Below are 18,246 nucleotides of genomic sequence, written 5' to 3' on the forward strand. Positions count from 1 at the left end.
AAGTCAAATGTCTTAGTTAGGTTTCTATTACTGTGATAAAACATCATGACAAAGGCAACTTATAAAAGAAAGTGTTTAATTCCATTCACTGTTTCAGAGGGTTGAGAGTCCATCGTGGCAGAGCAGCATGGCAGCAAGACATAGACACACATAGCTATAACCATTGCGTCTTCTACAAAGAATAGATTAGAGAAAAAATAGCCTCATCAAAGCAATCAATAAACAGAGTGAAAAGACAACTTACAGAACGAGAGAACATCTCTACCAGATACACAGCCTAGGGGATTATAGCTAGAATATATAAACTTTAAAATTGAGAGCCCAAATCAAACTATCCAGCCAAGAAATGCACAGATGAATTAAACACACAGTTCTCAGAAGAAGTGTAAATGGGCAATAAGTAGATGGGGAAATGTTCAATATTTTAGTCTAACTGGGAAATGTAAATCAGAACTACATAACAGAACATTTAAGTGCACCAGTTTCCCACCAGCCCATCAGAGACATTTCCTGACTACACTGGCCATTCTCACTGGTTTGCAGGAGGAGGTTCTACTAATGATGCCTGAGATAGAGACAGTTTGGATACATTGCAGCTTTTAAAAAATGCCCAGATAGTTCATTTTCAGCCAGAAGAATCACCTCTTCTAGCTGGCTGCCCTGATGCTAGTCTAATTTTTGATATTTGATTCCAAAGGAATTGGCCAAGACTATCAAGAATCTTTGTATACAAGATTCTTAGATTCTCCTGTGGAATGTTGCATGCAGCTAATCCCACCAGGCCAGTGGTCTTCAGCATGGCCACCACAGTAGAGCCAGGGACCCTTAATATAGTGTTTGATTTCCATTATTAGAGGAACTTTTTCCTAGTGACCTTATTATACATTTCAAGCTGCACCTCTCCCACCCTTTTTCATCCTTCATCCTAATTTCTTATGCTCAGCTTTCAGAATAGGGTGATAATTACTACTTTCCCCCAATGCCCCCTTTTACTTTTATCTGCATTTATTTTATGCTTAATTTATTTCCGTGCCATAAGTTTTTGTTTCTTCAGTTTCGTCTGGGATATCTTCTCTTCTGTTCACCTTCCTCTTCTGGCTTTGGAACACTTTGTTCCTTTTCAGTGAGGATTATTTTGATGTGGCAGGGGGAGTGCATATACGGGTTAACAGAGCCATGAGTTCTGTAAATTCATGGGCACATCTTAGATACTTTGTTCACCTGGATATGTTCAATGACTAGAGAATCTACATCTAAACCCTTCAGTTCAGCACCACTCTCTGCATTTTTAAGCATGTGCAGCAAAAATTAAGCACTCTCTTTAGACCACTGGCCCTGAGTCCATCCCACCGTTTGGCCTTGGTGTACCTACTGTCTCCGCCATTCTACCACCCAGATGATACATACTGCATCTTTAAAATGGCATCTTTTAGATGCTTGGTGCCTTTCTGGATATGTATACCCTTGATGGCCTAGGCAGTTTCACTGGTGTTCTTAAAGTGAACATGAAGATTTGAACCTCTTTATTTGCATGATTTTGTAGGGACTTCTAGGTCACAGGAGTAATGAACCATTTTCACAGGCCACCTCAGGCCACTTACAGCTCCCAATGCTCTTTATGATGTTATATTTATTACTTTTATGTTTTTTTTTTTTTTTTTTTTGGTTTTTCGAGACAGGGTTTCTCTGTGTAGCTTTGCGCCTTTCCTGGAACTCACTTGGTAGCCCAGGCTGGCCTCGAACTCACAGAGATCCGCCTGGCTCTGCCTCCCGAGTGCTGGGATTAAAGGCGTGCGCCACCACCGCCCGGCTACTTTTATGTTTTTTCTTTTTTAAATTCTGTTCAGTTTTTAAAAATTATATATTGCCTTAGCCATTCTGACAGGTGTAAGATATGATATCTCAGAGTCATTTTGATTTGCATTTCCATTATGACTAAGGATGTTGAGCACTTCCTTAAATGTCTTTCAGCCATTTGAGATTCTTCCATTGAGAATTCTGTTTAGCTCACATTTTTTAATTGGATTGTTAGGTATTTTGATGTCTAGTTTCTTGAGTTCAAAATATAAGTTATATATTTTGGAGATTAGCCCTCTGTCAGATGTGGGGTTGGTGAAGATCTTTTCCCATTCTGTAGGCTGTCTTTTTGTCTTATTGACTGTGTCTTTTGCCCTGCAAAAGCTTCTCAGTTTCAAGAGGTCCCATTTATTAATTGTTGCTCTCAGTGTCTGTGCTATGAGTGTTATATTTAGGAAGTGGTCTCCTTTGGCAATGCATTCAAGACTACTTCCTGCTTTCTCTTCTAACAAGTTCAGTGTAACTGGATTTATGTTGAGGTCTTTGATCCACTTGGATTTGAGTTTTGTTAAGAGATACCGTGATAAATGAAGACATCATGGGAATAGGGAAAAACAGAGTGCTAGGAAAGTTCCTAGGAATCCACAAGGATGACCCCAACTTAGACTACTGGCAATAGTTGAGACGGTGCCTTAACTGGCCTACTCTGGTGATCAGATGGGTGAATACCCTAACTGTCATCATAGAGCCCTCATACAGTGACTGATGGAAACAGATGCAGAGACCACGGCTGGGCACCAGGCTGAGCTCCAGGAGTCTAATCCATGAGAGAGAGGAAGGATTCTATGAGCAGGAGATATCGAGATCATGATGGGAAAATGTACAGAGATAGCCAGCCAGACTAGTGGAGATGCATGAACTGTGGACCAATAGCTGTGGAGCCCCCATGGTACTGGACTAGGCCCTCTGGATAGTTGCTTAACTTGAACTGTTTAGGAGACCCCCAAGCAGGCAGTGGGATCGGGACCTGTCCCTGCTGCATGAGCCAGTTTTTTGGAGCCCAGTGCCTATGGTGGGACACTTTGGGCAGCCTTGGTGCAGGGAGGAGGGGCTTGGATCTGCCTCAGCTGAATGTACCAGCCTCTGCTGACCCCCCATGGGAGGCCTTGCCTTGGAGGAGGTGGGAGTGGGGGATGGGTTGGGGGGAAGGCTGGGGATTAGGAGGAGAGAGGAGAGGGGAATCTGCGGTTGGTATGTAAAATGAATAGAAAAATATCTTAATAACAATAATAATAATAAAAGTAATAATAATAAATTATATATGGTTCTGAGATACATGAGGACATTTTATACAAATATGCTTTGATCAAATTCCCCTCATCCCTGCTAACCTCACCCTTCTCAACTTTTACTTCTACTTTCATATCATATACACATATGATTTTTATGTCTATATAAAATGCATAAATAACATATGAGAGAAAGGTGATATTTTTCTTTGAGACTCATTCACTTGATTGTCTTGAATTATACCCATTTTTCTGCAAATGAAAACTTTGTTTTTCATATATTACATATTTGTTCTCATCCCTCTACTGTTGGGTGCCTAGGTTGGCTCCATAACTTAGTATTGTGAACAGTGCTGTAGTAAAGATGGATATGCAGATCTCTCTGTGATATGTTGACATGTGGTAACATGGGTAAATTCCCAGGAGTGGGATAGCTGGGTCATATGGCCAATTGATTTTAGTTTCTTCAAGGAACCCTCATGCTGATTTCCACAGTGGCTGGAGTACTGTACATTCCTACCAAGAGTGTGAGTTCCCGTTTGTCTGCATCCTCGCCAGCATTTGTTTGTTTGTATCCTTAATGACTCCCACTCTGACTGGGGTGAGATGGAATCTCAATGTGGTTTCCATTTGCATTTCTCTCATGGTTAGGGAGGCCATGTGTACTTCAGCTTTTGAGACCTTTCAACTCATTTCAATAACACTTTTTTAAAATTAAATTGTTTGATTTTTTTTGTTAGATTTATTCCAAGATTTTTGGAGGCAATTATGAATAGAATTATTTTGTTTGATTTCTTTTTAGCATGTTTTCTGTTGGCATATAGGAAGGCTACTAATTTTTGTTTGTTCATTTGTGAAATTTAATTTTGTTTTAGTTAAGTCATGTGTATGTATCTGCCATGAGGATCTAGCTTGATCTTGTTTGTATCTTTCCTTCCTCTCTTCACCTTTTAATTTAATCAGACCGTGCTCATTTATTTTGTATGTTCTACACTTGAGATTGGACAAAATATCAAATAGATAAATTTAAAAAGAAGTGCTTATTTATTTAGTGAATATGAAATTAATAAAATTTTGTGAAATATGATTAAAATATTGGAAAATATGTGGGCACATATATGTTTTATAACCTTGCTAGAAGAAAACTATTAGGAGCATGGCAAGAGCCAGGAATTCCCAAGACCTCTTTTGTCAGTCTGCCTCTTGAACGGTGAGATCCTTCTATCCTATGGCTCCCAGTACCTAATGTCTTTTATAAGCGTCTGCTGTCACTGTTCTTTTGTTTGTCTTCATGTGGGTTTCCTGTGTACCTATTACATAACTTAGTAGACATCTGGTGATTTAGAGGGGGCATTCTATTCAGGTGAGCGGAGAATTTGAGGTGAGTGGACAATTTGAAGTGAGTCAGTTCTCTCATTCTACCTTGCTTTTGAGAAAAGATGTCTTCTTACTTCAGATCTCCAACTTGTTTCAGCTTTGTTGATTGCAACACACTTCTTCCTCTTGGGCTGGTTCCACTTCCTGTTAGCAGATCTCCTTGGAAAGTATCCCACGACTCTGGCATTTCCAACATCTTGGGGTCTCTACAGCAATCTAGGCTTCACTTTCACAGCATCACACAATGGCCTTTCTAGGCCTCCATTCAAGGACACCCCTGACACATGCCTGGCCTCAGCAGCTTTCCTTAGTCATGGAGAGTGATTCCATAACCCCTTTCTTCTAGCCTTGACTCTAAAGCCAGAACCATGGGTCTGAAGGTGCCAAGTTCTGTTGGTTGCTGTGGCTGGAACATAATCTCCTCATTCAATTACATCCCCATGAGCTTTCTGCTTTCCATGTTTTCCCTCATTGCCTAAGCTTGGCTGTCCTGGAATTTGCTCTGTAGACCATGCTGGCCTTGAACTCAGAGATCCGCCTGCCTCTGTCTCCTGGGTGCTAGGATTAAAGGTGTGTATTTCCACGCCTGGACCTAAGCTGTTCTTTAATTCCTTTTCACAAGTTGAAATCTTATCTGGGTGTGGTCTTGTCTTGAGGTCACCACTCTCTTTATTCCTTTTAATATCAGGCTTTTCTTGTATCTGTTTATCTCCTTGAACATAGGACTTAGCCCCATTCCATTTCCTGGTGCCTCCTTTTTTCTCCAACTGTACGTTTTGTAACGTTCCCTGCTCAGCTTACTCCTTTTCATTATAGATTTGCATAAGAGTTACCACTAATAACCACAAGACAGAGTCTGTACCAGGCTCTTTTGAGATTTCTTCTGCCAGTGCAATTAATCCAAAACTCTTCACTTTAGCCTCAGGCAGACTTTTCAGACAAGGGCAAAAAGCAGCTACAAGATATCACAAGAACAGTCTAGAGCCCATGTATTAATATTCTCCTCTGAAACCTCTTGAGCACCCTCAGCACCACTGTCTTCCACATTCCTACTGGGATGACCCATTACGTAGTGCTTAAAACATTCCACTGCTTTCCTAAACCCAAGTCCCAAAGTCCACATTCCTCCAAACAAAAGCATGGCCAGGCCTATCACAGCAATACCCCAGGCCCTGACACCAGCTTCTGTCTTAGGGTTTCTGTTGCTGTGAAGAGACACCATGACCACAGCAACTCTTATAAAGGAAAACATTTCATTGGGGTTGACTTACACTTTCAGAGGTTTAGTCCATTATCATCATGGTGGGACACAGCAGTATGCAGGCAGACATGGTAAAGGAGAAGGAGACTGTGCCATACCGGGCATAGCTTGAGAATATGAGACCTCAAAGTCCACCCTCAAAGTGACACACTTTCTCCAACAAGGCCACACCTCCTAGTAGTGCCACTCCCGATAGGCCAAGCATTCGAACACATTAATTGGTGGGGGCCACACCTATTCAAGCCACCACACCATGGAAGTGCTAGTATTGGGATTAGATGTGAACCATAGCATGAATCTTTTTTCCTTGGATGCTCAAGATCAAGTTTAGGTAGTCAGAGTTGTGTGGCAAATGCTCTTACCTGCTCAACCATCTCACTCGCTCTATACTACTTATGTTTACTCACCCTGTCCACCAATACTTCCTGCACATACGGTACCTTGTAACCATTCCCACAATGTCCATGTTTGTTTTCCTGCAGGCTTTGCCCTTTCTAATAAGTACAAAAATATTAACTGAGTAATTTTTTTTTTTTAGTACAAAGACTTAATCTGCTCATGTTTAAAAATTTGCTCTGCTATTATGATCATGAATTAAGTTGAGAATTTGTATCACAGCCAGTCAGGCTTGTAGTCTTCCTGGAAAAGCTGTTTTAAAACTCAAGAAAATCTCATCATTGTCATGACATTTCTTCATAATGTAACATTATGGTGTGGGCAATAGTGCTAGCTATTAGAGGCATAGGCAAGAGCACATTTGAAAACCAGCATAGGTGACAAAGCCAGACCCTACCTTAAAACAAGAAAGAAAGCTGGGCGATGGTGGCGCACGCCTTTAATCCCAGCACTCAGGAGGCAGAGCCAGGTGGATCTCTGTAGCTTGAGTTTTCCTGCCTTGCCCACAGTTAGGACAAATCTCTGTCACCTGCCAGTCCCACAGCCGCTCAGACCCAACCAAGTAAACACAGAGACTTATATTGCTTACAAACTGTATGGCCATGGCAGGCTTCTTGCTAACTGTTCTTATAGCTTAAATTAACCCATTTCTATAAATCTATACCTTGCCATGCAGCTTGTGGCTTACCGGTGTCTTTACATGCTGCTTGTCCTAGCGGTGGCTGCAGTGTCTCCCCTTCCTTCTTCCTGTTTCCCCAATTCTCCTCTCTCCTTGTCCCGCCTATACTTCCTGTCTAGTCACTGGCCATCAGTGTTTTATTTATAGAGAACGATATCCACAACAGATCTCTGTGAGTTCAAGGCCAGCCTCACTCAGCTACAGAGTGAGTTCCAGGATAGGCTCCACGGAGAAACCCTGTCTCAAAAAAAAAAAAAAAAAAAAAAAACCAAGAAAGAAAAAGAAAAAGACCTTTGTGTACAGAATTCAAGGATATCAGTGGTATCCTTAGCATGTGTGAGACCCTAGGTTGAATTCCCAGCACTACAAAGAAAAGCAATTCACATAGAGTCTGAAATTTTTGTTTTAGTGTCTGTGTGTGTGTATGCATGCATGTGTGTACATGTGTGTTTAATGAGAAGACAAGTGTGTCATGGCGCATTTGTTGAGTTCGGGGAAATAGTCTTGTGTAGCAGGTTCTGGTTGTCTCCTTCAATATTTACATGGTATCCAGGGAATAACCTCAGACCATCAGGTTTCACGGCAAGCACTTTTACCTGGCCCCCTTAAAATGCTTTAAAAAAATAATTTGTTTAATATTTGCCCGCTAATCTGATAGGATCTTTGAAATATATTTTAATAACTAACTTCAACCAGTATGCAATGTTAATCTATGCTGTGCATAGCTATGTAAGTCTGTATGTTAATATATTTGATAGAATTCATTTTTGGTCACGTGTATTTATGTTTATATAGATGTAATCTTTTTATATTTCAGGAGTTACACTCATTTTATTATGGGTTCTACTCTGGGCCCTTATGGGCCAAGAAGTTCTCCCTGGTGGAAATTTGTTTGGACTTATAGTCATTTTTTACAGTGCCTTCCTTGGGGGGAAAATTTTAGAAATCATTAGAATACCTGTAGTGCCCCCACTTCCACCTCTTCTGGGTAAGTATATAATTAGCTGTATTCTTTGCTGACTATTTGTAAATCTTGAATGTTTTCTACTTGGACTAGATATATTATTTTATTTTATAATGTGGATCTGGTGTCTAATTATATATATTTACTGTATGTATATATATATAGCTTTTTCATATAGGTTTATTCTCTACATACAGATTTTTTACAGTCTATTTTTGAAAATCCTCTATGATTTGTGTTGCCTTATTATTTAGTAAGTTTTAAACTTAGATTAAAGTGCATTCTAGAAGAAAGGAAACTTAGAAAAGGCTGAAGTTCTGTACATGTCATGTAACTAATACATTGCACATATTATGACGAGTGAGGCACTAGTATCTTATGATAATTGAATATGCTGCATGGACATCTGTACTGTGTGTACCCATCTGCCATTGCTCTATTATGTACTGTTTCTTTATCCTTTTGGTCTGTGACTCTCCAGGTAGACAGGAAAGTTAGTGGGAGAATTTTTTCTGAGGTCTTGTATCTCTAAATGCTCACTGAATCTTTACCCTCTTCTTCACAACTTCTGTCCTGGGCTGTTCGCTACTTTGCCATGAACAATGGCGTATCCTTCTTACTGGTCTCTGTGGCCTGTTCATCACTCTCTAATTCACCCAGACCAACACATAAAAACTGCAAGATCCTTACAGCAGTTCCTCTATGAAACCTTCCCCTAGCCCCTGACTCTGCCATAGAGGAGAACCTTTCCACGGTCTGCCTTCTACCTATTGTCTGCACTCTCGTCCCTGCATCTCTGAATTGTTTGCTATACCACACTTGTGCAGGTTTGTGCTTCACATCTCTTTACCTGTTCCACTTCCTCTCCTTGTGTGCAAACTACTCTGCATATCTCCCTTGGAAAATTAACTTCAGATACACTTTTGTTTCTCTTTCTTTTTCTTCTCTTCCCTCCCCTCCTAGGCATGTTATTGGCTGGTTTCACCATCAGGAATGTTCCAATTATTTATAAATTTGTCCATATTCCTACCACATGGTCTTCAGCTTTAAGAAACACGGCCCTTACTATTATCCTAATACGAGCTGGGCTTGGACTGGACCCGCAGGTAAGTTTCTTATTCAATTTTGAGTAAAATTCCTTTACATATTAGAAAATAACAGAAAAAAAAAAGAAATAGGATTTTTGTTATAGCTGTTTTAAGTAGAGTCTGCATGTAAACCTAAGATGGCAATCAAAGACTTGACCAAAATACTGATTTCATAATTTCTATTTCCAGCCATCATTATTTATATGAAGAGAAATCACTATGATGTAAAATCATTATTAGTGATCATATTCAATAACATGCATAGAAATAGATGTACCCTAGGCAATACCACTATTAATTGAGAGGCTTTTCTATGGATATTATTTGCTTCCAGTTAAAAAAGGATAAGGTAGTCCTATAAAAGCTCCCTTGTCTCTCTGTTTTTAAAGAGAGATTAAAATTTCAATAGTTTGTTTCATGACTATCTAGAAATATGTTCCTGATTAACTTTACATTATTGTTATTTAAACTATTTCTTAAAATACTATAATCTGGAGATCAGAGATTTGTTTGAATTATTGAAAGGTGATTAGTCATAGATATGATAGCTACAGAATCAAGTGTGGAAAGTTTATATAGATTTAATGAAATTATACCAAGAGGTTAAATAATTATCACTCATAACATCATTGAACAACTAAGAAAATAGACAAGTATTTCCTTTTGAAATAAATAATGTTTTTTTACTGTGACATGTTAGTATTTTTTATTATTACTATTAAATTAAATAGTTCACCACTAATTAACTGGAGGAGAAATTCCAGTGGGATATTATCACTGTAGTGTGCAGTGGGAAAATTAAAGAAGGTAGAAATAATCTTGGAGAAATAAATCTTTGCAAGTCTCTAGATGAACACTTTATCAAGTGTGAAGTTGCTATCCCTCAAAGAAATGCTATGTTACAGTGTTTGCTTAGATAATTTTCTTGTTGGCCTTTTTAAGTTTATCTAAATGCCACCTTTTCTGTTTCAGGCTTTGAAGCATCTGAAGGGAGTTTGTTTGAGGTTGTCATTCGGTCCATGCCTCATAGAGGCGTGTTCAGCTGCTTTTTTCTCCCACTTCCTTATGAAGTTTCCTTGGCAATGGGGGTTCCTATTAGGGTAATATTTTTCTCCCTTCCCTCATAACATGAAATTACGTAGTTAAGTGTGTTTGGTTAAAGCTTTGGGTACTCTGAATATTGTACAGCCAAGTTCTCCATTAAGATCATTTTACCAGGGTTGGGCAAGGATCAAAGGTAGAGTCATGTTCCACTTCTACCAAATCCAGCTGGGCATGGTGGCACACTCCTGTAATCCCACACTAGGGAGGCTGAGGTAACATCATACATAGTTCGAGGCCAGTCAGAGGTACAAAGCAAGATCCAATCTCTGTAAAAGACTACTTACTGTCAGTAACACAAACAGTAATGTTCCTCAGTGTTTAGTGCCAGGTAGTCCAGTCCCACTATATATATATACATACACACACATATGTGTATATGTGTATATGTGTATATGTGTATATGTGTGTGTGTGTGTGTGTGTGAGAGAGAGAGAGAGAGAGAGAGAGAGAGAGAGAGAGAGAGAGAGAGAGAGAGAGAGAGAGAGAGAGAGATTTCATTAATGGAAACATAAATAAAAATACTTCTCTTTTCAAAGCAATAAAAACACAAAACTTTTCTCTTGGTGTAGGGCCACATCTATCTTCTCTATTATCCATTCCCTCATATCAAAATTCTTCAAGGCTGGAGTCACTGTCGGTAGCTCCGAACTACTTTTCATTAATTCTTGCATCCACTTCTACATTCCAGTCAGATTTGTAAAAAAGTGTAGCCATTGCCTACTCACTGCCAAATATAGTGGGTTTCAAACTTGTATTGTAAAATACCTTGATACATACATACATACATGCACACATATATCTGTGCTGGAAATCAAACTGACTGCCTCAAGTATATGAGGCAAGTATTCTATCACTAAGCTACATCCAGCCTATTTTTATTATTTATTTAAAATGAAAAGACACCCATGTGAAATGTCTTCTGATTATACCTTCAGTCTTTAAGATCACAGGGCGTCACATCCTCTGCACTGATACTGTTTACTTATGCACCGTATTTTCTAGAGACTATAAGTGGTACTCTGTTTTGAACTTAGCTTCTATTTCTTTGATAACTACTTGCACTGAGCTTTGTTTTATACACTGGAACTAGTCATACAGTTTTTTTGGTAAAATGCCAGTTCAAACCTTTTGCCAGTTTTAAAAAGTGAGTTGGTCGATTTCTTACTGAATTTTAAAATTATGTATCATCTTTTTTATGTGAATGGATCTTCTGCCTGCATGTATCTGGGCACTGTATGCATGCCATACTCACAGAATTGAGAGGAAGGTGTTAGATTCCCCTGGAACTGGAATTATAGATGATTGTGAGTTGCCCATGTTGGTCCTGGGTATCAAACCCAGATCCCGTGGAAAATCACCCAGTGCTCTTGACCACCGAGCCACCTCTCCAGCTCCCTATGTTTATATTCTAGACCAAAGTCTTTCATCTAGTTTATACATTATAAACTTTTTTTCTAATATGTGACTTGCCTTTTGATTCCTTTAGTAACTAGTTAAATATAGTGACTAAAACAGCAGAAATTCACCTCTTAAAGTTCTGAAGGTTGGAAGGCCAAGGTGAAGATGCTGGCAGGTTTGATCTCTCTTGCAGTCTCTCCCTGGCTTTGTAGAGTGTTACCTCCTTCCTGTATCTTTACATGGCCTGTCCTCTCTCTTTTTTAAAATTTTATAATTTAATTTAATTTTACATATCAGCCACGGATTCCCCTGTCCTCCCTCCTCCTGCCCTGCACTCCCCCCAACCCATCCCGCATTCCAATCTCCTCCAGGGCAAGGACTCCCCTGGGGATTCAGCTCAGCCTGGTAGATTCAGTTGAGGCAGGTTCAGTCCCCTCCTCCCTTCACCCAGGCTGAGCAAAGTGTCCCTGCATAGGCCCCAGGCTCCAAACAGCCAGCTCATGCACTAAGGACAGGTCCCAGTCCCACTGCTTGGGGGCCTCCCAAACAGTTCAAGTTAATCAACTGTCTCACAGAGAGCCTGATCCAGTTGGGGGCTCCTCAGCTATAGGTTCATAGTTCATGTGTTTCCACTAGTTTAGCTATTTGTCCCTACTCTGGTGATCAGATGGCCAAACACCCTAACTGTCGTGGTAGAACTCTCATCCAAATGACTGATGGAAGGGGATGCAGAGATCCATGGCCAGGCCCCAGGTGGAGCTCCAGGAGTCCAATTGGTGAGAAAGAGGAGGGATTATATGAGCAAGAATTGTTGAGACCATGATTGGAAAAATCACAGGGACAAATAGCCAAACCTGTCCTCTCTTGAGGTGTCCTTGGGATCTGTTTCTATTCTTATGAGATACTGGTCCTCTTTGATTTGACTCCACCCTTATGACCACATTTAACTTTAATTGGTTCTTCAAAGGCTTTGTCTCTGAATCTGGCTTCATTGCTGGTTACCTTCCATGTGAATTTGTGAGGATGCGGACAGAGTTCTGTCCATGACTGTTCCTAACTTGGCAAGCCTTTCTTCCTGTTTGCCCCAACCCTTATCCTTTCCTTCTAGCATTCAAATAAAGGAATAATGTGGGACCCGTATTAGATCTCTTTTTTCTTATTTTCATTCTTCTGTAATGTCTAATGATTTCATATTCTATCTATAAGCTATAACTTCCAAATACATAATTCAAGTCTAATTCCTTTAAGCACAGGAGTCACATAACAGCTTCTCCAAGGGATACTGTCACATCAAAAGAAGAGAGTCTTATTTCCTGAGTCAGAGGTGCATGCCCAGTTCCCCAACACCAGAAGTGCCCATCTGAAATTGTTAGTTACTGCAGTAATGTATGCATTTTTGTCATATTTGCTGTCTGCCACAGATTCTTCTGTGAACTTCTTACATGTTAACTCATCTTTATAATTCTCATGATGGTTTCATTCTCACATTATTCCAGTTTTACAGATGAAAAACAGACATATGATGGTTAAATGAATCACTTCAAGTTAATACAATGTGCTGTGAGTGTAATTACCTTGTAGTCTGAATGCAGGGCTTACATGCTTGTCCATATGCTTATGTGTATAACACTGTGATAAGATGACATTTCAAGTCAGGATAAGGAAATTCTAGTCAGAAGTTATATTGGGTAACTGAAATATGATTTAAGGAAAAATAAAATATTGTTATGATGTTTTTCTTAAAGTACATGTCAAGTGAAGTAAAGACAAACATAAAATGTACATTTTTAAAAGTAGAAAACTTTCAGATTTCTTTTTTAAAAGTTTACAAAATAAATCATTTGTTTGTTTTAAATAGGCAGGTAAAATGATCTGTAGTGATATACAGCATGATACTTAGAAATATACATGTATCATGGAATGGTTAAATCTAATTGCAGTATTATTACCTAACAGTTACTGCTTTGGTGGGGCCTGCTCCAGACTATCATACATCATCCATTGTCGCTATGCACCACAGCAAGTCTCTTGATCTAGCCCTCCTGTCCAGCTATAGTTTGTATCTTTTGACCTGTGTCTTTCCAATCTCCCCATTAATTTTTGATGGCATCTCAGAGGAGATTGAAAATTTGATTTCAGTTTTCTGTTTCTTTTATGATTTATTCTATTTGTATAACATCATAGATTCTTGCCAACTTCAACAAAAAGGCTTGTTGATTTTTTTTTTAATCTCTCATAGAAGTTTCATAATACAAGCTTTTGGGCATAGGCAGGTACATTTGCTACCGTAAGTCAATTTTCATTGTGTGCCATGAGAGAGGCGCCAGGATGCTTTTGCTAAGGCTGTATAGTTATTCCTGCACCAGTTACTGCAGGTGTTATCCATATTGTGTCATTGCAGCAGCTTTGCTGGACAAACCTGCACATGTGTGGGGGTTTTTATTTCTGAATGTGTCTTCTCTTGCATTGATCTAGATGTCTGGTCTTAACTACATTTTCTTCATCTCTATACCTTTCTGGTGAATCTTCAAGTATGATTATTTTAGTCTTCCAGATTCATTATTTTTCAGGATTGGATTATTTGTTCTGAGTTCTTTACATTTTCATACTCATTTTAGATGAGTTTGTCAATTATTATAAACAAAAATAGCTTCTTGGGTTTTTAATGTTTTAATTGACTATATAATTTGGAATTAGTTAGCTTACACGGTGTTGAATCTGTGACTGTGGCCTAACCTACCCATTTATTGAGGCTTATTTTTTTCAATCAATGTTTTATAGTTTTCAGATGTTTAATGTAGCTATTATCCATGCTTTTAAAGTTGATTCCTATGTATTTTTATGTTTTAATACTCCTGTAAAGTTGTTTTTTATTTTAAGTTCCAGTTACTTGTTGCTATTCTATAGAAAAAGCAATATATATATATATGTATTTAATTTGTGCATTTAAAGTCAATTTTGTTTTTCTGAAGATTTGTGTGTGTGTGTGTGTGTGTGTGTGTGTGTGTGTGTGTGTGTGTGTTAAAAAGACATTTGTCCATAGAAAAACATCTGTAATTCTTGTCATCGATAAGTATTAGAAAGCAAAAATAAGAAAATATTGTGGCTACATTAGGCTAGCCAATATATGTGTGTAATATTGGCAAGGATGTGGAGAATCTGCATCTGTTGTGTTCTGCCAGTGGGATTGTGACATGGTGCAGCCGCTGTGAAGAGTGTAGTTAGGGTGCCTTTCAAAGTACAGCATCTCTTCTGCAGCAGTGTTAGACACTGGACTTGTGTTTTCTTCTGAAATCCTCATCTAGCTCTGACTGGAATACTCTTGGTTTCTTATCCATTCAGGATTCTCTTGTTGTCTGCTACTTGTATTATGAATTTTCTTATTGTATTGATATCTTCATTTTAAACGATGTACAGATAGAGGGGAGACCTGCAATTTATGATCAGTCCAATTTTTTAGGACACATGTCTGAGAACTTTTATTCAACAATAAATGACATGCACAGTGCTTTATCACCATTAGGAGCCTTCACTCAAAAGCAGAATGATGCCATGTGAGATTGACAGCAGAACACTAACTGCTTAAAGGGCCACTGGTGGGTTTTCAAAGTCTGCCTTTCAGCTTTGTTCTAGGTGCTGTCTCTCCTGCTGTTGTGGTGCCCTCCATGCTGTTGTTGCAAGAAAACGGATATGGTGTTGAGAAAGGCATTCCAACCTTGCTGGTGGCTGCCAGCAGTATGGATGATGTCGTGGCCATCACTGGATTCAACACATTCTTGAGCATGGTTTTTTCCTCGGGTAAATAAGAAAATGTTTCACTTATGTTTTTTTCTGTAGTTTTTAAAGCTGGGTTTCTGACATTCTCTCTATATTTATTAACCAAGACTTTAATATATCTTTATTCTTCATAGAAGCTCCTCTTGACCAGATAAAATGCTTCAATAGGATCTTTTAAAATTTAGAAAAAAAATGAATTCTCCAAAAGCTCCTAAATAGTACTTAACAAAATGAATTCATTTTAGTACTGAACTTTTTCAACTAATTTGATTATCTGCATCCTTGCCATTTATCTGATTTTGGTGCTTTGGAATTTTGTCACTTTATATATAGTGTTACTGATACATTGACTAAGTGTTTTTGAAATATATGTTTCTTACCATCCTAATAATAGGTTGCTTGATATTAAGACAATTCAAACATACAAAGCTGGGACAACAATGTGCCCTTTTGGTAGTGTTAAGACAAAATCTTACTATACCAGTTTAGATTTGCAAGGTGACATTTGGTCTTGACCAGCACTACAGATACTGTGAAAGTAGGAACTGGGCTCACAAAGAGCCCAGACTGCAGTAAAGTGGGAATAGCCACCTATCACTAGAGCCCATGCTGTCTTGGGGCTGGTAGTGCCCATGCTTCACCACTGCTGAGAAAAGCTGGAACCACCAGGGTAACTTAGACACAGTAAGTGTTAGATCCATAGTCAAGGAGAGTGTGGCCAACTGTGCCAAGTTCAGAAAGAATACACTGGAATTCCCAATTGATGAGAGGCCCTAGAGAGGCTGTATGCTCAAAGCACTCCTGAGGAGACAAGTGGGAAGCCAGCTGGCCCCTAGAATTCAGCTTTGTCACTACAAGGAGCTGAAGTGATATACAAAGGACATTGGCCTCTTCCCCAGTGCCTCTTGATGGATGAATGGTGGATGAGTTTCTGCATGGACTGAGTGCTCCATTTTCCAGAGTTGGAGCAGCAGACACTAACAGTTGTCTTTTTTAGAGAAGACAGCCAAGGAAGCTCATGGTGGTTGCCCACAAATGCAGTTGACAGATAGCACAAAGCCTGTGTATCACAGCCTGAAGCCCCTCAACCCAGCTTCTGCTTCCTGCAGTGACCATTGTCCGAGGTCACCACCTGTTGCTCATCTCAGAATATCAGAAGCTCCTTCCTGACATTTCCATAGGGTACTCTAGAATTTGAAAAGGCATAGTAATGTCTGTGGCCATGGTGCCTCTGTGGTCATGATGTTGGAACATCACATAACTCTAGACAAGACCTGGAAGAGGAGTGACCACTCAGTCTTCCTGGAGCTTGAGGAACTGGCAAAACAGGCAGGGTCAGGTGGGGAAAGCACTGGGTCTCCAGCCACACAACTGCTGCCCTGTGAGTGAAAGGACCTGCAGTGAGACACTGGGAAAGTTCCCAGTGGCCAGTGGGAAAATGCCAGAAGGCATCACTCCAACACTGGGCATGCTCACTGTGAAGGTAAGTGAGCACAGACTGCCCTCCTGAAGACACACTTACGGAGTTGTTGGAAAACTGTTGACAAAGATGACACGACCACAGGAGAATTGGGTATTAAACACATAGCAAGAAAATCAGGTCTCGAAATTGGAATTCTTAGTTTTAAAGAAAAGCTAGCATTTCCACAGTCAGTGATGCTCTGATTATCTGAAGTATTTAAAATTCGGTTGTTTACGTTCTAGAAGCATTAAGATAGTTTTAAAAGTGGTGTGGATAAGAGCTGGATGTGGTAGTGTGCCTATGTCAGCATTTTAGGAGACTGAGAAGGGATCACATGAACGCAGGAGTTCAAGGCCATCCAGACTGTCTCTTTTTAAATATCAAAAAATATATTTAAAAATATAAAAGATAAAAATAAAATCTGTAATAGTCATCCCCACTAGGTAAGAATATTTTCTCAGCCTTATTATATAAATATCTTTCCCCTCTTCTCTTTATTTCTGTCTCCCATTATTCTATGTGTTTCTGTGTCTAAGCATGTACATGTGTACATATGTGCATGTATGGTTGTGTGGCTGTGTGCACACATGTGCATGTGGAGACCAGAAGTTGACATTGGATGTTTTCTTCAATTGTTCTTTAGCTTATTCATTGAGATAGGATTTCTCCCTGTGCCTAGAACACAAGAGTTTGGCTAGGCTGACTGGCCATTGACAGGATCTCTCTGTGTCTGGAACTCAACAGTTTGGCTAGGATGAGTAGCCAGTGAGCTCCAGAGATCCTCCTGTGCCCACCTTCTCATTGCTGTGATTACAAATGTCCAGCTCCATTAGTGTCTCAGGCTTGCCATCTAGGATTTTACTATCAGGGCCATCTCCCTAGTCCTCTCCCATTATAAAAATCACTGAACATTGACTACACTGTCCGCAGGAGTACCATGAGTCCAAGGCATATGAATAAAAAAAAGTATTTACCAGACCAGGAGGACAGCAGGCTAAGTCTCAAAAAGAAAGTGGTGTACCCTTGAGAGGGAATGCTTCCTTTTATATAGCAGTTAAGAGAAGTTATCTAGCCTTGCCTCCTGGGCCATTTGTGTGGAGTTGTGTTTTAATTGAGTTCAGGAGGGCAACTCACTATGTTGAGGTAGTCAATTGAATAGGGCCACTTGTCCTTAAAACTGGCCATTAGGAATGAGGTGCCATTAATAGTTAGTCTCTAACTGTTTATGGCATCACAATCCACTGGGCCAGCAACTGAGCAGTTAGAGTCCCATTGCTAGGGAACGGAGACTTTTGCTCTTCTTTTTGGCTCCTTTATTTTTGCCTTTATTATTATTTTATTTGTTGTTACTGTGGTGGATATGGTGGGGTAGGGGGTGTGGGATGCATGCCACTGAACATGTGTGGAGGTCAGAGGACAAGTTTTAGGAGTTGGTTCTCTCCTTTTTTTATTTGAATTTATTTGTGTTTATGTGTATGTATGCCACATGTGTGTGGGTACCCTCAGAGCCTAGAAGACGACACTGGATCTGGAGCAGAAGTCTCAGGCAGTTGAGAATGCTAAGGACAACTTTCAGCCTCTGGAGGAGCAGTGTGTTTTAGCCATTGAGCCATCTTTCCAACCCCTTTTCTCTCCTTGCCACCATGAGTCCTAG

The 18,246-nt window shown here is 39.6% G+C and overlaps 1 protein-coding gene across 5 annotated transcripts in view; it reads left to right on the plus strand.

Annotated features, from left to right (window-relative positions):
- Positions 1-18,246, plus strand: part of Slc9b1 (solute carrier family 9 member B1) — a 53,977-nt gene that overhangs the window by 19,259 nt on the left and 16,472 nt on the right. For all 5 annotated transcript variants that reach the window (XM_076575026.1, XM_006970344.4, XM_042279968.2 and 2 more), the window contains 4 exons: positions 7,617-7,787; positions 8,727-8,869; positions 9,824-9,951; positions 14,976-15,151. In XM_076575026.1, coding sequence (XP_076431141.1) covers positions 7,617-7,787; positions 8,727-8,869; positions 9,824-9,951; positions 14,976-15,151 — 618 coding nt within the window. The remainder of the gene's footprint in view (positions 1-7,616; positions 7,788-8,726; positions 8,870-9,823; positions 9,952-14,975; positions 15,152-18,246) is intronic.

This window comes from Peromyscus maniculatus, chromosome 6 (assembly GCF_049852395.1).
Source record: "Peromyscus maniculatus bairdii isolate BWxNUB_F1_BW_parent chromosome 6, HU_Pman_BW_mat_3.1, whole genome shotgun sequence".
Taxonomy (NCBI): Eukaryota; Metazoa; Chordata; class Mammalia; order Rodentia; family Cricetidae; genus Peromyscus; species Peromyscus maniculatus.